General features: G+C 56.3%; 2 protein-coding genes and 1 non-coding gene across 6 annotated transcripts; 2 read left to right on the top strand and 1 right to left on the bottom strand.

The window, feature by feature from the left end:
• Positions 1-11: 11 nt before the first annotated feature.
• Positions 12-6,915, bottom strand: Tmem259 (transmembrane protein 259). Of its 3 annotated transcripts, none has more exons than XM_021204632.2 (11): positions 6,568-6,915; positions 2,349-2,606; positions 2,147-2,246; positions 1,959-2,069; positions 1,732-1,854; positions 1,566-1,666; positions 1,421-1,478; positions 1,265-1,348; positions 1,061-1,193; positions 841-940; positions 12-746 (listed from the first exon to the last, which is right to left on the bottom strand). In XM_021204632.2, the coding sequence occupies exons 1-11, from the start codon at positions 6,787-6,789 to the stop codon at positions 312-314; spliced, it is 1,725 nt and encodes a 574-aa protein (XP_021060291.1). In that variant the 5' UTR covers positions 6,790-6,915; the 3' UTR covers positions 12-311. The 3 variants fall into 3 exon arrangements, with proteins under 3 accessions (XP_021060291.1, XP_029398327.1, XP_021060290.1); XM_029542467.1 differs by having other exon boundaries at positions 1,265-1,297; positions 6,568-6,838; XM_021204631.2 differs by having other exon boundaries at positions 1,265-1,478.
• A 1,405-nt stretch (positions 6,916-8,320) lies between these two features.
• LOC115064764 lies at positions 8,321-8,427 on the top strand. The gene has a single exon (XR_003844584.1). It is a non-coding gene; the product is annotated as a U6 spliceosomal RNA (small nuclear RNA).
• Positions 8,428-11,320: 2,893 nt separating this feature from the next.
• Positions 11,321-18,327, top strand: Cnn2 (calponin 2). Of its 2 annotated transcripts, none has more exons than XM_021204697.2 (7): positions 11,321-11,466; positions 13,905-14,026; positions 14,805-14,871; positions 14,976-15,113; positions 15,848-15,964; positions 16,182-16,208; positions 17,064-18,327. In XM_021204697.2, the coding sequence occupies exons 1-7, from the start codon at positions 11,404-11,406 to the stop codon at positions 17,325-17,327; spliced, it is 798 nt and encodes a 265-aa protein (XP_021060356.1). In that variant the 5' UTR covers positions 11,321-11,403; the 3' UTR covers positions 17,328-18,327. The 2 variants fall into 2 exon arrangements, with proteins under 2 accessions (XP_021060356.1, XP_021060353.1); XM_021204694.2 differs by having other exon boundaries at positions 11,325-11,466; positions 16,062-16,208; positions 17,064-18,326.
• Positions 18,328-18,947: the final 620 nt, after the last annotated feature.

Here is an 18,947-nt window from a genome sequence, read left to right on the forward strand (position 1 = left end):
CTACACGGCCGCACTGTTCACGACAGTTTATTCTATATACAAACACGACTCTGTACACTGCAATTAAATAGCGTGGAACGTGCGCCCCGCATCCTGAGCCGCCACCTGCTAGTCCGGGCCCGGGCGCTCGGCCCCGCGCGGGCGCCGTGTAGAAGGCACTGGGGAGCACCAGGCGGCCAGTGGCCTCCAGCCCATCGCCGCCCTGTCCCGGCCGCTTCCAGAACCTTCGCCACCAGCCCCACTCCCCTGCAGACCACAGCTCTCTTGGGCTCGGGCCGCGACTCCGCTGGGAGCCGGGCACGATACCGGTCTCAGGACCCGGCAGGGGCGGGTGCGTCCTCCAGAGGGACCCTAGGGTCAGGTCGTGAGCTGTCCGGGGCACTAGGGGCTGCTGGCCGCCGCTCCAGCAGTGAGGCACTCAGCCCCGACAGGAAGGATGCATCAGAGATGATGGCGGCGGTCTCGGCCACCCAACCTAGGTCACTGCCGGATACTGAGGCCCCAGCGCCCAGTGAGCCAGGCCCAGATGCCCCACCAGTGGGCGTAGGGCTGGAGCTGGGGCCCAGCGCGAGGGGAGGGCTGGGATCCGGGGTGGCAGGGGAGCCAGAGTTGTTGTTGAGGTCGTCGGGCAGCGCCGTGGGGGTTCCGGGGCCCAGGGGCGGCGTCTGCAACAGCATCTCCTGGATTCGGATCTGCTGCAGGATGGCGGGCAGCTCGTAGTGGTGGAAGAAGTAGATCATGGAGTGCTGTGGGAGTCAGGGTCGGGGTGAGCGCCCGCCGCCGGCAGACACGGGGGAGGGGGGACGACAGGAGCCGCCCTCTAAAGGGGTGCGGCCTCACCTGGATGAAGAGCCAGGATGTGACCAGGGCCAGGCTGCTGTACTGCCCGTTAAAGCGGTAGTGGTAGGCGTAGAAGGCGAAGTGGTAGAGATAGAAGAACCTGCGGGGCGGAGAAGCTGCCCTGCCAGACGGCCCTCCCTACCCCACCCGGGGCCCAGCCTGCCCCTCATCCGACTCCACCTTCACCTAACCCATGCTCCCCACCCCGTCCCGTCCCCACCTCAGCCAGTGCCGCTTGCTGGTGTTGGTGTGGCAGCAGATGGCATCATACTGGTCGGCCAGCCACACGGTGAGGATGATGTAGAAGGCCGTGGTGGTGTCGTTGAAGAACTCAGACATGATGGCCTCCATCCCTGCGGGGACACGCGGCGGGGTTGGCGTGGGTGGGGCGGGGCAGGGGCAGGGGCGCAGCGGGGGTCCTCACCGACGAGAGCCAGGATGACGGTCAGCAAGGGCGCTGCAGGGAAGGCGATGGCCATGTTCATCTCCAGCATCTGCAGCAGGTCCACTGCGGGCACAGGGCGGCCGCCCATGAGGGCCTGGGGAGAGCCCACCCCACCCCCGGCCGGCTGGGACTCACCGATGAAGACGAAGATCTGGTGGTGCGAGTATCGCAACAGCATGGACACACTGAGGGTCTGTGGGAGGGTAGAGCAGGGTCAGGGGTGGGAGGCCAGGGTGACCTCAGCCCACACGGCCCCGCCTCCGGAGCACCAGCTACTCACAAAGATGACCATGATGACGAAGGCCGCCAGGTAGGATGTGCGCGCCATCCACATGCTGACGAAGCGGTAGTGCTCCCCAGAGACCACATTCCTCAAGAAGCCTAGGGGAGAGGACTGTGAGCAACCTGGGCCCTGCCCGCCCCGCCCCCCTCCTCCCCAGGCCCACCTTTGTTCTCCTCGTTCTCTGCCAGGCCCTTCACACTGGACATGAGGATGTCATCATAGCCCAGGAACTCATCCAGCAATAGGCGGCTGAAGCGGTCCCCAAAGCACTGGTCCCGCGTGGGGTCTGCGAGTGAATAGGGATCAATACTGGTCACAGAGGCCAGGAAGCCTTCTGCAACTGAACATCCTTGGCCCAGCCCAGCCTGCCAGGGCCCAGGCTGCCCTCACCTAGGGTGACCACCATGACAGGGATGCTCAGACGCTGGCGCGTGGCTTGGGACAACCGCAGGAAGCCATATTCCAGCGAGTATTCCACAATGTACTCATCCTGTGGCCACACTGCAGACGGGGACAGAGTGGTCAGCTGGCCCCACCCTCGGCATGGCCTTGGTACCCTCCCTGCCTGGGCTGCACACCTTTTGCTGGCGTCTCAGGAAAAGGGAAGTCCTGGCTGTCGTTCAGGGCATCCGCACCACTCTGTGGCTTGAACACCTTGGGCTCAATGTCCAGCTCAAACTGCAGGCACAGGGGACCACGGTGTCAGTGGAGCCTGCAGGAGGCAGCCCGATGTTCCACTGGGTGGGTGACCTCAAGACTGCATGCCCAGAACCCGCTCACCTTGATGGAGCTGTTGGTGAACATCTCCACAGTAAGCTCCTCCTCCTCCAGCTCCAGGCCCCCGGGTTCCAGCTCCAGGCCGCCGAGGCCCCCATCACAGAACTGCAGGATCACTGGTGCCCGGCTCGAGTTGTGGCGCACCTCCACCCGCAGGACACCCTCCCGTGGCCATCGATCTCGAACATGCTCCAAGCAGTTGATGGGGGACCGGGAGAAAACGATGTGTATGTAGGCAAGGACGAAAAGCACAAACAGGGCCTGGGGGTGGGGGGGTGAGGTGAGCAGTCAGTGAGGAACACACCCCTCCCAGGCAGGAGAGGCAACAGCTGCCCGTGCCTCCTTGGGAACTAGCTGCCGAGGGTCCCCACACAAGGGTTCCCTGTCCCCCCACCCCCAGCTGTCTCCTGACCTTCAGGCCCAGCAGGTGCTACAATGCAAAGCTGCCTTTGGGGACCCCTGATCTCACTGGCTAAGAATAGCCATTGCCCCTAGCAAGGCACCCTCTGCCCTGCTCCTGGGTCTGGCAGGAGCCACAAGGACACAGCTGACCAGCCCTGGTAGGGTCCAGGCACCTCAGCAGGACCAGGCTACCTTGCCTGGGAAATGTGGCTTCATCTAAAAAAGGTCCACCCAGGAGAGCCTGGGCATGCTGGGAACATGAGTGGTTCGCCACTGGGGTGGCTGCTGGCATGAACTGATGGCAAGCGAGAACTCTACTCAATACCCTAGAAGCTTCAGGATGCCCTGCTGACGTTGACCCAGCCACAGATGTTCAAGTACATTTAAAAGGGGTGGGGTGGGGGAAATGTGGGCCATCAGATGGCTCATTTGATAAAGGAGCTTGCCAGGAAGCCTGAGAAGCCGAGGTCAATCCCCAGGCCATACATGTAAGGTGCAGGAGCAATTTGACAGCTGCAAACTGTCCTGACTTCTACACACATTGTGGGACGCATGCCCCACACACATATGAGTACACATATAACAAATATAAGTATGTTTGTTTGTTTTCAAGACAGTGTCTGTGTAGACAAGTCTGGCCTTGAACTTGTTCTGTAGACCAGGCTGGCTTTGAACTCAGAAATCCACCTCCCTCTGACTCCCAAGTGCTGGGATTAAAGGCGTGTGCGAACTATTAATATTACATATTAATCTTAAGTGCCCCTATGCAGGAGCAGAGTTACTCAAGGGGTCCCAGCCTCTGGGAACATCCCCCTCTTTTCCTGCTCAGTGTGTGGGTGACTGTGTCTGTGTGTGTGAGGGGGTCCCCTAATTCAGTGGTAACTGTCGGTCGCAACCCTTCAAGGGTCGCCTAAGACCACCGAAAAACACCGATGTTTACATTACAATTAATAATAGCAAAATTAGTTATGAAATAGCAACAGAAATGTTAGGGTTGGGGGTCACCATGACACGAAGAACTGTATTAATGGGTTGCAGCATCAGGAAGGTTGAGAGCTACTCACTGCCCTAACCCATGTTGAGCGGAGGCAGGGATGTCGCGTGACACTTGCAGACCCCACATGTACCATGGGCTTTGGGCTAAAAGAGACCCTATACTCCGTGCAGCTGTCTAGGGTCACCCTCCTCTGCAGCCCCAACTGACACCCTGACTCTGCTGGCCAGCACAGGACCCTGGTCCAATAAGGTGCCTAATCTAGAACAGGGTGATGGGAATCGCAAGTTCCTTACATCCCAGCACGCCCACTGTGCGCACTCACATCCCTGCACTCTTCAGGGACGAGACTGGACTCCCAGACCACAGTCCTAAGGGACTCAGCCAGAGCAAGCACAGTAGGGCCCTCCCCACCTGCTGTTAGGCAGCAGCGTAGGGGACAGAAGCAGGCAGGAAGGCCCTGCTCCATACCCTGGTGTGTCTGTAGCCAGGCCTCTCCTCGGCAATCTAGTGACAGAGCTGGACCCACAAAGCAACCAGCCCTCCTCGCAGTGACCTGAGGGAAGGCCCTGGGACTGAGACCAAGGCTACAGCCTCCAGCCACATCTGAAGCAGCACCCACCCTGTCACCTATGAGGTCCCCCTGGGCAAGAAGTCATTTCAGGCGAGAAAGTCACTGAAGGCCAAGCAGTCTAGGCTGAGACCCCAGCAGTCACTCCTGCCAGTCCAATTCAAGAGCCAGGAATTGTATCCCAGGCCCTGTTCCACCTACTGGGCATCTAGAGTCAACGTGAGATAGCCACTGGATGGGGGTTACAGCCTGGGTACTCTCTTCCCACCATGGCCACTGTGGCCAGCCCACAAGTCCTCACCAGTCACTGACTCATGCCAGGCACCCCACTCAGGCCCTCGGGCACTCCTCCCTCATGTGCCCACTCAGTGCCACATACACAGGCACTGAACTTGGTCACACCAGCCTGGTGGGGCTGCATGCCATCACCTCCTGCAGACACCTCAACGCCACAACCTAGGGTTCTCGGGACACCTCCTACCGTGTAAGCAGAGGCGGGGTATTGCATTATCACCCCAGTCTGGTGTCTGGGGCTGTCAGTTCATCTGACCAATGGGAAGCCTGCACTGGGATTAGAATACCAGCCTCACTCCTACTCTTGCTTCCTGCTTGCTTCTCTCTCGCCCTCTTGGGCCCTTCTCTTCCTCCTCTCTCCATGTGCTCATGGCCATGGCTGGCCTCTTCTTCTCTACTCTCTCCCTCTCTCTGCCTTCACTACCCTCTTCACTCCCCTCCCCATGCCATGAATAAACCCTATGCTATACTATAAAGACAAAACAAAATCCAGCCTCAGCTAGGATCTCCACGAGATCATGACCCACCCACGGGTGCCACTCAGCACCTTTCAGGGCTCAAATCCACTTAGAGCAGGGACTTGAGCTGGTGCCACACACCTCCTTGCCCTCTGACCCCTGCCACATCCTAAGGTCTAAGGCGCCATGCTGTGCCCCCCCCCCCATCCCACGGCAGCCCAGTTTCAGTCCTTGAGGCACTGAAGGCAGCAGAGGAGACACCAAACCCAACAGCCCCTCTCTGTAGGAGCTGACACCCAGGCTGCGGTGGAGACAGGGTGCAGGGTGGGACAAGCCTAGCAGGCCTTGGCTGTGAGGCACGTCCCCTCTAGGAAGGCTGGGTGGAAGCTGGGCAGGCAGGATGGGCAGGAAACACTGCCAACGGGCTCCGTGAAACCTCAGCAGCCAGAAACCAGCTGCTGTGTAGCTTGTTTGTCCCAGTTAACAAAGAGGGTGGGGTCTACTGTCATCCAGCCGGCCCTGTCTCTGACTAGACATTGGGCACCCACCCGGAGCCCTGAGGGTGTGGAGGAAAGGAAGGAAGATGGGGCACGGGCTCATCTGCAGCCCATGGACTGCAGCCTGAGGGCATGCCCACAGCTGTCTTGAGCTCAAGCTGGAGCTACATCTATGAAACCCCCGAATGCACAGCTCTGAGCAGCGCCAAACTCACCAATGCCCTCCAACATCAGCACGCCAGCCGCCAAGCCATGACCCCCAACACCAGAAGGGCCAGGCAGCTCCTCAGAGAGACAGCCTGGTGCCCATCCCTCTCCAGTAGCCTTTGTGACCGAGAACCCCGATCTCCCGGAGCACACCAAGAAGACACAGCCAGGGCAGGTGCTGGCTGTAGAGGTCCCTGGCCAATCTAGCTGTGACTCTGTGGCTGACCCTAGTGAGGTAACCTCACCCAAAGCCACAAAAGACCTGGCAAGAGTCTGAGAACAGTGAAGTGACAGAAAACTTGAGCAGTGACATGAGGGGGTGGGGGTAGGGGACTGTCCCAGGGGCTTGGTTCAGGGTGCGTTGGAATGGGACTGACTAGTAGAGACTGGACTCAGAGAGAATCTGGGTAGGACAGAATGACAGGCGGGACAGGGCCTCCAGCACAGGAGGTGGTCCGCAGTGGAAACTCAGGATGGGATGGAAATGACCATACTGTGATCAGTGGAGGTGCAGGACAGAACGGGAGTGACGGGTGGGAAGGTGGACCGCGGGTTCAAGATCCTACTCCAAGGGGACACTGGGCTCTGGTCTTGAATGGAAAAATTTGGGGCCTAGGCTCCCAAGTGGCAGTCAGAGGCCAAAGGGCAGGAGGCGGGGCCCGAGAGCTGAGGAAGTGGGGACCAGAGGTAGCATCTGCGAGAAGACTGGCATCAGGGTATCCAGGGCGTCGGGAGCCGAGGGGTAAAGCTGCAGGGGTGGGCGAGCGGATGACAGCTGGGGTCAGGGGTCAGGGGTCACCTTGAGCAGAACGAAGAACTCAAAGAGGCGGCGGAAGGCAGGTGGGAAGAGGCGTGAGTAGGTGACCGCCATCTTGAAGAAGAGCGCGTGGAAGAGCCGGTCGCGCACGTTGATGAGCGGGTTGGGGTTGAGATTGGGGCCGCGAGGGCCGCGCACGGGCGCCGCGCCGCCACCCCCGCCGCCGTTGGGCCCGGGCCCCGGGGCTGCCGCGTGCTCCGACATCACCGCCCCGCGTCACCCCGGCGGCCGCCGGCTGCCCCCCGCCGCGTCCCGGCCGCCGGATCCCCCCCGCCGCCCCCGGCCGCCGCCGCCTGCCCCTTTGCTCGCGTCCGTCCGGCCCGCGACGCCGGCGACAGCGCCGGGCCAGAGCGCCGCCCGTGCGCGGGGCACGCTGGGATCGCCACGGCCGCCCGAGGAGGCCGGGCTTCGGGGCCGGAGGCCGGGCACCACGAGAAGTGGGCGGAGCCTGACGATTTCTCCCACACTTCCTGCGGGTCGCCTCGGTGCGAGAGGGCAGCGTGCCGTGGAGTTCGGTTTATTTTCCTGTTGCTCCTTCAAGCTTTGGCTGGTGTCGTTGGCCGTGGGCTTGCAATCTGCAGAGGCTACACGGAGTGGATTAGAGAGCAGCCCCGGTCCGTTTGCATAAATTCACTCCCACATACTGTGTCACGACTCATTTGCATTGAGCTTTATGGTTAAAAAATTATTTTATCGTGGTGGCGCACGCCTTTAATCCCAGCACTCGGGAGGCAGAGGCGGGCGGATTTCTGAGTTCGAGGCCAGCCTGGTCTACAAAGTGAGTTCCAGGACAGCCAGGGCTACCCAGAGAAACCCTGTCTCGAAAAAACAAAAAACAAAAAACAAAAAAATTACGTTATACATGTGAGTACACTGTCGCTGTCTTCAGTCACACCAGAAGAGGGCATCAGATACACCAGAAAGGAGTTGTGAGCCACCATAACGGATGCTGGGAATTCGACTCAAGATCTCTGGAAGAGCCGTCAGTGCTCCTGGCCACGTCTTTAGCCCAGAGCTCCAGCTCAAGCACTGGGCGGCAGCGTCGGCTGTGGTCCGTTTGGTTTGTGGAGGGATCCAGGTTAGCGGTGGGCGAGCTGTGGGGCGTGGTCTCAGAAACAAGCGAAAACATTTGCATCCACCAGCGGGCGGGGCGACGTTGCCAGTCGTATTTACATATGGTTTTCTATTGGCGGAGAACTAGAGGGGGCGGAGACGCACGTCGTAAGGCCTATTTACATAGGGCTTCACTATGGCCACAGCCTCACTTAGGGGCGGGGTCTGCCGAGGACTCATTATCCACCCTGCTCTAGGAGGCAGGGCTTCCTAACTGCTCATTAGCATAATGTTTTCATTAGCGGCCGCAGCGCTGAAGGGCGAAATTCCATGAATAGCTTTCTAGCAGACAGTTTCACCAGCGCACCAATATCACGGATTCCGCACTGATCTGGTTGGGCCACCACTGAGGGGCGGAGCCTCGTAGTGCATGACTAATTTGCATATATCTTCCCAGAAGGCTTCGCTGGAGCAATCTTCTCCCAGACGGCTATATTAATTAATTGAATGTGAGCTTTTAAGCGAATAGATAATTATTCTGAGCGTTGTTACGAATGGTAGCCTTTCTTTTTGACACGTTAAAACATTACTTTGTTCAAACAAAAAAAAAATCATAATTACTTTATGTGTAAAGCAATTTGTTGCTCTGGCTTTAAATATCTGAGGCAAACAGGCAGCATTCGTGCTCGCTTCGGCAGCACATATACTAAAATTGGAACGATACAGAGAAGATTAGCATGGCCCCTGCGCAAGGATGACACGCAAATTCGTGAAGCGTTCCATATTTTGTCTCATCTCAAAATAACGCAATTGATCCTTTGAAGTCTCTTCTGCTATAGCTGCCACGTTCCCGTACAATCTTCCTGTTACTGCGCTCACGATGGAAGCTGTTTGTTTTTAGGACGCAGCAGAGCTGCCTCTGTAAGCACCGTGCCCTAACGTTTTGCGCCTTCTGTATACCTCCAGCTTGAAGGAAGGACTAGGAGCATCTGTGTGATGGAGCAAGGTGAGAGTCTCTGCATCCGGACTGGGCGGCCAGGAAAAGGGCGGGGCGCTTCGCAGGCTGAGCGAAGGGAACCCCTCCCTCCTAGCTTTCAGATACCCCAGAGACCCCGTCTGCTGTTGCCCAGAACACCTTGCATACAGTAGGCACCTAATAAATGTACCAGTCTTGAAACTATTATCGCTCATGACCAGAGCAAGCAAGGCTTGACTGAGAGATGGGATTTTACTTTATTTACATTTTGAGTTTGTTGTCTTGCCTTGTATCCTAGGCTGTTCTGGAACTTGTTTTGTAGACCAGGCTGGCCTTGTATTCACAGTGATCCTCTTGCCTCTGCCGCCCAAGTGGGGATCTCAAGGGCATGGTCACCACACCCACAGCAGACACACTACCACCCAAACCCCAGGCACTGCAGAGATGCTCTGTCCCCCGGGAGGTGTGGCCCTGGCAGGGAGAGTCATCCTGGGGCCTGGCCAGCTTCCAGCAGCTAGAGCCAGAATTCTTAAGATTTTTGACATCTATACCAGCCGCCCCAAGAGGAATTTGCAAATATTAACTCATCTGATTTTCAGACAAGGAGTCTGGAGTCCATAGAGGGCTGATAAATACTTACTGTCACACAGTGAAACGGGGAAGGAGGATTTTTGTTTGTTTTTCAATACAGGGTTTCTCTGTGTAGCTCTGGCTGTCCTGGAACTCACTCTGTAGAGCAGACTGGCGTCAAACTCAGAAACCCGCCTGCCTCTGCCTGAAGAGTGCTGGGATTAAAGACGTGCGCCATCACCCAGCTACATGGAATGTTAAATTCCATTCATTTGCGATCTCAGGACAGAGTTCTAATACACTAAGCTGCTAGAAATCCAGAATCTTGGGTTCTGGGGTGTCTGTGGTTTTGTTTCTGGGATTGTTGGTCATAGAGCAGCAGGGCCAGGGTTTGAATGTGGCACACAGTTCTCATGGCATGGAATAGTTTTCCTTATTTGTTCTTATTTTGCAACCACTTCAAAGCTCAGAGGAGCTTTCTGAGCTCAGGGGCGGGACAGGAGGAGGGAGTGGCTGGCCTTGCTGCTGGGCAGGAGCAGAGATGTGGCCATACTTCACAGCATCCACAGTGTTTTGTTCAAATTTCAGCCCCTGCTAAAAAAAATGGGGGAAGTTAGTCTCATTTACTCATTTTTTTACGAGTGCCTGTCTGCGCACGTCGTGCATGCAGTGCCCGCAGCGGCCAGATGGGGGCGTCAGGTCCCCTGAAGCTGGAGTCACAAAAGGCTGTGAACACTGGGGGTGTGAGGGCTGTGTATGTGGATACAGGTGCGCTGCAGATGGAGAAGAAAGGAGGCAGGGAGGGTGGGCTGAGGAGATTGCCCAGTGGTTAGAGCACTAGCTGCTCTTGCAGAGGACCTGGGTGTGGCACCTGCAGTTGCTGCCTCAGTGCTCAGCACAGTGGCCTGGACGCCCTGACACCCTGCTAAGTCTGTTGTGTACCCCACACAGCATGGCCACTCTTGACAAGTACTTTCTTTATTTCAAAAAGGTCTTCAGTGTCCCGACACCTGGAGCTTCTTACCTGGTCACAGGAACCTGCACCGTCCACAGCTCGGGACCATCTGGAGTCCAGTGCTCCACAGCACAAACTCAAAAACTCCAGCAGGGCCCAGAGAGGAAGGATTTGTCTAAACCACAGAAACCCAGAGAGGTGGGAAGAAAGCCACCCTTCAGAAGTATCCAATCGATGCTTCTGCCCTATGGCCGAGGCCTCTCTGTCAAGCCCTGAGAGTTCTTTGAGACTCCCAGGAAGGAGTCTAGTCCCGCATCTGTCTACCTGTGTCCTGTGGGTGGGGCAGGACCCCAGCCCCTCATGAATCAACTACAGAGAGACTAACTTGTTTCCCCATGTTTCTATGTTTTGAGATAGGTAGCCCAGGTTGACCCGCAACGCTTGTCTGTAGCCAAGGATGACCTTGAACTCCTGATGCTGGTGGCTCAGCCGCCCAGCTCTGGATTGACAGATGGGCATTTATTCCTTGATCCATCTACAGACACAGTTGAGCTTAGGCACTTACTGAAAGGACATCTCACGACGTCATCCTCGGCCACTCCACCCTGACACAGTCAGCCAGCAACCCTCAGCCCTTCTGGGAGTCCCACCCCGACCCCCAACCGATTGCCTTCTCCCACCCTCCATATTTTGCACTTGGTGTTTTTCGTCTTGGACTGGGAAACTCCTACTCATCCATCAGTGCTCCAGCTCCCGAGCCTCCTCCTCTGAGAAGTTTGCCCTGATTCCTGTCTATGCCGCCCCTGCCCCTTCCCACTGTGAGATGTTTGGAGAGGGAGCAAGATGCTGGCAAGTGCCGGTAGTGGCAGAGAAGGCTTCTACCCAGATTTTAGGATTTAGGGTCCCCCCCCAACAGTTTTCCGTCTCTCACTATGATACAGAAGGAGTAAACTGACATCTGGCCCAGGTCGGAAGTCCACGCCCTTCGCTGCCTCAGTTTCCCGTAACTATAAAGGGAACCGTGGGCCCTTCCTGATCGGCCGGGATGCTAGGGTGGCTCCGGCGGGCGGGGGTCCCGGCAGCCGAGGGGGCTCAGGAAGTCGCGGCCACAGGAATTCGGCGCTTCCACGCCTTATAAGGACATTTGCTCCGCCAGCCAATCGACGGCGGGGGCGGCGCTCAGCCCTGTCCCGGGCCGTTCGCCCGCAGCCCGTCCCTCTGTCGGTCCCGCTGATCCTCCTGTCCCGCGCCGGGGTCCCGCGCCATGAGCTCCACGCAGTTCAACAAGGGCCCGTCCTACGGGCTCTCGGCCGAGGTCAAGAACCGGGTGAGTGGGTTGCGGGGCTCGCCAGCCTCGAACGCACGACCGACAGGCGCGGGGCTCGCCAGCCTCGAACGCGCGACCGATGCAGGAGCCGGGCCAGCCGGGCTTTGCTTTACCCTGACATCCGGAGGGCCTGGGGTGCTGTGGGGAGCTGTGGCGTCTGGGAGGCTGGGGACCCATTTTATCCGCATCCCGGATGTCACCTCCAGCCCCGCCCCTGGACCTCTCAGTCCCCCGCGCCCCGGGCTTCCTGCACCCTGTGCCCCTTGAAGGATGTAAGAAAGTTAAGGTCCGGGAGAGAAAGCGAGCAGAGCACACGAGCGAGCCGGGGGTCCGAGAGTGTCCCTGAGACCCCATCTTCAATACCTGTCGAAACTTCCCGTTTCATCTAAGCCACTTAAGTTGGGGACAGGGAAGGGGGCGGGCCCGGTGGCCTTCTTAACAGGGTGTGGTCCCTTCCAGGACTCCCACACACACCTGGGAAAGGGCTCACTGAGAGGAACCGCAAACGCAGGAGAACAGTGAAGTCACCAGTTTCAGAGGGACATCTGGGGAGCCACCCAGCAAGGTGTCCTGAGCTGATGAGGGAGATACTGATCCCAGACTTAGGGGGCTCAGGCCTGACATCCTGAAACCTTCTAGATAGATCCGCCAACCACACGCACACACCTGGCACCTGGGAATGCAAATTTCAGTCAGCAAAGCCAAAAAACCTGCCTAGGCACGCTGAAGCTACCAGTCAGACCCACCTCCGACTGGCCCCTGCCAGGTCCCCACTAGTGACACGAGAGGCATACCTACCTCATGCCACCCGCGCTGCTATCCTCAGCCTGCTAGAGCTGCTATTTCGGTTCCCACCCGGGGCTCAGAGAGGTTGCTCTAGCTCCCCAGAGACACACAGCAATTCTGACGATCCTGCCCAATTCTTCCTGGGTAGACTGGACACCTCCCTGGAACAGAGAAAGTGAAAGAAAGAATCAGGACAGCCCGAAGGATAGAGCTTTAGGAGCTGGGTGGGGCCAGGGACAGGTCAGCACCTGCTACACAGGGGATGAGCTCTCGGATTCCCTCCGACTGTGGAGCTGGGAAGTGGACCGGCCCGGACCAGCCGGCAGGGGTCACAGAAGGGTTGCATCTTCCACTGGGAGGGGGGATCCGGAGACTTTTCTGCCTGACCTATGTGCCTCAGTTTACCCCCTGGCTGGTCCTTATCCCGTGGGGCTTTGTTCAGTCCGGTTGAGGAGCCTGGCCACTGGGGAACAGCTGGTCTTGATTTAGACCCGGGAGGCCACCGCATTCCTGGTAGTTTGTGGCCGGCGGGCAGGAATGCGCTGAAGGGCAGTGGGGGAGGGAGGTGGCCGCAGCGGGCGGGACTGAGACCCTGCCCTCCTCCTTGGTCCTCTGAGTGGCTAGGGACGTGGCACAGCTGGACCAGGCATGCTTGGCGTCCCTGGCCGACCCCTGCTCCCCTCTGGGCTGTCCTTGCTGTGAGACAGGGTGGCTCCTAGTTTTGGGAACAGCTGCCCCGGCTGCCCCTGCACCCCGCTAATCCCACTTCAAAGGGTTTTAAAAGACAGCAAGGGGAAGGGGAGCTCCCGAGAGCAAACTCTTACACAAATCAGTCCAGATAGGAAACTGGCCAGGCGTGGTGGTGCACACCTTTAATCCCAGCACTCAGGAGGCAGAGGCAGGCAGATTTCTGAGTTCAAGGCCGGCCTGGTCTACAGAGTGAGCTCCAGGACAGCCAGGGCTACACAGAGAAACCCTGTCTCGAATAAAATGGAGAGATGGTTGGGAGCACTGAGTGCTCTTCCAAAGGACCCAGGTTCAATTCCCAGCATTGTAACTCCAAAATCTCACACCGTCACACATAAAGTATATGACAGAGAGGCAGGTGGATCTCTGACCTGGTGTATATATAGAGTGAGTTCCACGACAGGGCAGAGAAACCCTGTGGAAGGAAGAAAGGAAGGAAGAAAGGAAGGAAGGAAGGAAGAAAGAAAGAAAGAAAGAAAGAAAGAAAGAAAGAAAGAAAGAAAGAAAGAAAGAAAGAAAGAAAAATGAAAAGAGATGAGGAAACTGAGGCCAGGAGAGCTGAGATTTCTTCACTGCCCACACAAGGCAGCCCTCCTGGGGAGGTCGGCCAGCTCAGTCATGAAAAAGACCAGGCCTCTACAGTGTCAGTAAAAGCCCTCTGCCTATAGGAAGTGCTCAGACGCTGTGAGGGGCCACCAGCTCAGCTGGTGTACGGTGCTGAGTTAACACAGCGTGTTGCTTTCCTCCCTAGCACACCAAGGTGACACGTTGCCCTAGGGAGGTGGCGGCAGGAGGAGGCCTGGGCTTCCTGACACCCTTCTTGCCCGGCTGTGGCCTCATCTACGAGGTCACTCCCACAGGGCGTGTCTGCGCCCCGCCTCAGCCCTAGCTCTTTGTTCTTCCAGCTCCTGTCCAAATATGACCCCCAAAAGGAAGCAGAACTCCGAAGCTGGATAGAGGGACTCACGGGCCTCTCCATTGGCCCTGATTTCCAGAAGGGTCTGAAAGATGGGGTTATCCTATGCACGTGAGTGTTTATCAGCGCACAGGAGCATAGCCCGAGCGCTCTTCGATGCATGACTGTTGTATATTTCTGGGGTTTTGTTTTGTTTTTCCGTGTCTTATTGCATGGTCTCTCTTTTGTTGTTCATTCTCTTTGCTCACTGTGTTGTCTCTTATTTTTATTATTTAGAGTTTACTTCATTTTTATTTGTGTCTGTGCATGTGTTTCCTCCCCACCTCCCACCTCCCACCCCGTCTATGTGCACACAATTGCACTTTCCTCAGAGGCCATAAGAGGGCGCTCCAATCCTCTGGAGCTGGCCGTTCTGACGTGGTGCTGGAAACTGATCCCAGCACCCTAATGCCCTGAGCCCTATGTCCAGCCCCTCCTTGCCTTTTCTTGCTGTTTTGATTCGTTTCTAGTCACATTTCTGTCCCCGTCTGACATTTCTTTGCTTTCTTGCCATAGCTCTTAGCACTAGGTTTCTAGCTAATAGTCATGGGTTTCTCTTTCCTGCTTCAGTAGATAATGCTTCTGGAAATTTCTCCATCTTGTGTGCTATGCCATATTTGGATATTCCACAATTGTGCACCTGAAAAAAATTATATTCAAAATTCTCAGATTTCCCCCAAACTCCGCAGTTTAAGATTGCATTCCTAGCATCCAGCAGCAGCAGCAGTGTTGTTTGTGTGGTGGGTGAAGGGAGACTGAGGCTGGGTGGAGGCGTTGCGGGTTTACTGGAAAGGCATAAGCTTGCTGAGGTCAGGACACCAATGGAAGGCCCTGGGTCATCTCTTCCCAGACTCATGAACAAGCTGCAACCGGGCTCCGTCCCCAAAATCAACCGCTCTATGCAGAACTGGCACCAGGTGAGGCAGCTGGCGAGCAGCGGGGACAGCAGGGAACACGGCCTGCCCAGCCTGTGTGTAGACGGTGATCCCAGCTCCATCACCCTTCCCTTACCTCCTCCCAGCTAGAGAATCTCTCCAACTTCATCAAGGCCATGGTCAGCTACGGCATGAACCCCGTGGACCTGTTCGAAGCCAATGACCTGTTCGAGAGCGGGAACATGACTCAGGTGCAAGTGTCTCTGCTTGCACTGGCTGGAAAGGTGAGGTCCGGGTGGGCAGCCTAATGCCACACAGTGAGAATGCTGGTGTCAAGGAGTAAGGAACCAGACCACACTGGTCACCTTGGCCTGGCAAGGTGGCCCACTCCTTTAATCCCAGCACTGGGGAGGCAGAGGAGCTGAATCTCTCAGTTCGAGGCCAGCCAACTCTACAGAGCAAGTTCCAGGACAGCCAGGGCTCCACAGTGAGACCCTGTGTCAAAAAACCAAACAGACTGGAGAGATGGCTCAGTGGGTAAGAGCACTGACTGCTCTTCCAAAGGTCCCGAGTTCAGTTCCCAGCAACCGCATGGTGGCTCACAACCATCTGTAATGGGAACTGATGCCCTCTTCTGGTGTGTCTGAGGACAGCTATAGTATACTCATATACATAAATAAATAAATAAATAAATAATAAACAAACGAACGAAAGTCACTTCACCTGATGCCAGAAGAGGGGATAAAGGAGAATTTGCTGTCTAGAGTCTACCAACTTTCAACAAGAAGTTGGGGAGGTGCAGCACTCGGGAGGCAGAGGCAGGCGGATTTCTGAGTTCCAGGACAGCCAGGGCTACACAGAGAAACCCTGTCTCAAAAAAAAAAAAAAAAAAAAAAAAAAGAAGAAGTTGGGGAGGTGGCAAGAAGTCCCTATAGTGGACTTGGAGGTTCGAGGGCAGGGCCAGACACCTGAGGGGCGGGGTTGAATCCACTGACGGCTCCCCTCAACCCCCATCCAGGCCAAGACCAAGGGGCTGCAGAGCGGTGTGGACATTGGGGTTAAGTATTCGGAGAAGCAGGAGAGGAACTTTGACGACGCCACCATGAAGGCCGGCCAGTGCGTCATCGGGCTGCAGGTCAGTCCCAGAGCCTGGACAGGGCCCTGACCCCTTGAGCTCCAAGGAAGGTTTGGAGCCTGGCGACAGCACCCTAACCCCCTACCGCCCCCTGCAGATGGGCACCAACAAATGTGCCAGTCAGTCTGGCATGACAGCCTACGGTACCAGGAGACATCTCTATGACCCCAAGAACCACATCCAGCCTCCCATGGACCACTGCACCATCAGCCTCCAGATGGGCACCAACAAGTGTGCCAGCCAGGTGGGTCCCGCCATGGCGCCCCCGTCCCCCCCACGCCATGCCGCCTCCCGCGCCCCCGGGCTCCAGCGCCCCCGTGCCCTGGCGCCCCTGCACCCCGGCACCCCTGTGCCCCCTACCCCTGCGCCCCCGCGCCTCGGCTGTGACCCCCACCTCAGCCCTGGGGGATTCTAGCCTCAACTCTGGTTCTTCCTCACTGTGCATGCTTACAGAAGTGACAGCCCACTCTGTCACGCTAGCCTTTTTGTTAAGTTGAATGGGTGTATCCCTGAGGTTTTGGGAACCTCAGAAGGAGGATAGTGGGACATTGGTGCTTAGAAGTGGACAAAAAGTTGTATTTCATTTTATTTTTGTGCAGAGGGCTGGGTTTGAGCCAGGTCCTGACTATGTAGCCAAGGGTAGCCTGGAGCTCATGGCAGCTCNNCTGACTCAGCATGGCATAGACTGGGCATGCACTCGTCATCCTCCTAAAGTAGCAGAGAAGCAGTTCAGAGCCATCCTCAACTGCAGAATGAGTTTGAGGCTAGCCTATGCTACATGAGACTAAGTCTTTTTATTTATTAAGATTTATTTATTTTTATTTATGTGAGTACACTGCAGCTGTCTTTAGGCACACATCAGAAAAGGGCATCAGATCCCATTACAGATGGTTGTGAGCTGGGAATTGAACTCAGGACCTCTGGAAGAGTAGTCAGTGCTCTTAACCACGGAGCCATCTCTCCAGTCCAAGATCAAGCCTTAAAGAAACAAAAGGGTTTTGTCTAAGCTTTGGAAGCCCTGTAGAGAGTTACAGGGAGTACACTGAGGGGATTCACTGTTCTCCTTCTGAGCCCCACTTGCCCTCTCCCCTGTCTCCAGGTGGGCATGACGGCTCCAGGGACCCGGAGGCACATCTATGACACCAAGCTGGGCACAGACAAGTGTGACAACTCTTCCATGTCCCTGCAGATGGGCTACACGCAGGGCGCCAACCAGAGCGGCCAGGTCTTCGGACTGGGGCGGCAGATCTACGATCCCAAGTATTGCCCACAGGGCTCTGTAGCTGATGGGGCTCCTGCGGGTGACGGCCAAGGCGAGGCTCCTGAGTACCTGGCCTACTGCCAGGAGGAAGCCGGCTACTGAGCACCCAGCATGTCAGCTCCCTCATTGCTTCAGCAGCCCTGTGTGGGCTTTGGGGTTTTCATTGTGTTTTGTGTCTGGAAACTGGTCATCTCTTTGTATCTTTCTCTGGCCTGGAACTCACTGCAATCCTCCTGCCTCAGCTTCCCGAGGGCTGGGATGACAGGACTGTGCTATCTATACCCCCCCCCTCACCCACCATGCCTTGCTTCCTTCCCAGGATCGAACCCCCAGGCAGGGGACATGGGTGTCCTTGGTGGGACAGTGAGGCTGTGCATTTCCCAGTGGGCTGTGGGAGAGGCTGGCACCTATGGGCTTCCTGTTTCTTCATCTCTTTCACGTCAGTTTGTGGTTTGTGAACCCGGGGAAATTGCAGGCAGTTTCAATGAAAGAAAACAAGGGGTTTTGTGGGGTTTTTTTTTTTTTTTTTGCCCCCAAAGTATTGAAGTACACTGGGCTTTAAAATGCTGCAGGCATTCTAAAGGACTAAATTTGCTTTCCCAAAAGACTCTCAAGCTTCACCCTCCTGTGCCCCGTGGGGAAACTGAGGCAAGCCAGATGTGACCCCAACACCCGCAGCCCTCCCCCGCTCCTCTGGTGTTTGAAGGTCTCAGTCCTCCCTGAGTCCCTGTGCAGGCCTCGTTAGCTGTGCTAGGGTCTCGGCCTCAGAAGGTGCCGCGCATGACCCACAGGGGCCCTGCGCTGCCAGAAAATGTGAAATTCCCTGTGTGGACCAAAAAACCAATAAAAACCTCTGTTTCTAAGAGTAAAGTGCATCCCTGAAGTTGGTGGTGATGGAGGGGGGCTGTTTAGAAGCAGGGTGCAAGCTCTGCACAAAAGTTAGGGAGAGGCGAAACAGGCACGGTTGAATGAATGATGAGACCGGGACTAGGGTGGAGGAAGAGGCTGAGTCTCCCTCACCAGCTTCCTTTGAACTCCTATACATCCGCAAAACCCTAACTCTAAGGCCCCCTAGCTCACCCTTGTGATCTACACCCACCTCCCTCTATGCTTTGTGAAATAAACCATTTTTTTTTTCCAGAGTAGGAGACATCTGGGAATTTTGTCTACAATCCGGGCAACTATTGATTCTAATCTTAGGATATTGGGCTGCCACCTGACTCTGGAATCATCTAGACCAGAAGATGTTGTTAACGTGAATGTGCAGGTCCTTGAACCTCCACTTTGGGAATGAGTTCACAGAGGCTGAGGTATAGGTCTTGCTGGTGGCAGGAGATGGCACAGGATATAAAGGATTTTGTGCAACCCTTCCGACCTAAATTTGGTCTTTGCCTGAGGCCCCGCCCTATCATGGTTGGCAAGAATAGACTCCAGGAAATGGTCCTCTGACCTCCACAGATATGCCATGTATGCACACATGTGTCCTACCCTAATAAACAAATTGATTAAATTTTAAAACAAAGGTTACTTGTGGTGGCACACGCCTTAATCCCAGCACTCAGGAGGCAGAGGCAGGGGGATTTCTGTGAGACCAACCTGATCTAAGCAGTGATTTCCAGGCCTACCCAATCAGTGAGCCACTCTCAAAATTAAAAAGTATTTTTAAAAAGGAGACCTTGGGGAGAGGAGACAGGTATGTCTTGCTGTGGGGAGCTGCCATTT

The sequence above is a fragment of the Mus pahari genome, chromosome 9 (genome assembly GCF_900095145.1).
Source record: "Mus pahari chromosome 9, PAHARI_EIJ_v1.1, whole genome shotgun sequence".
Classification (NCBI taxonomy): domain Eukaryota; kingdom Metazoa; phylum Chordata; class Mammalia; order Rodentia; family Muridae; genus Mus; species Mus pahari.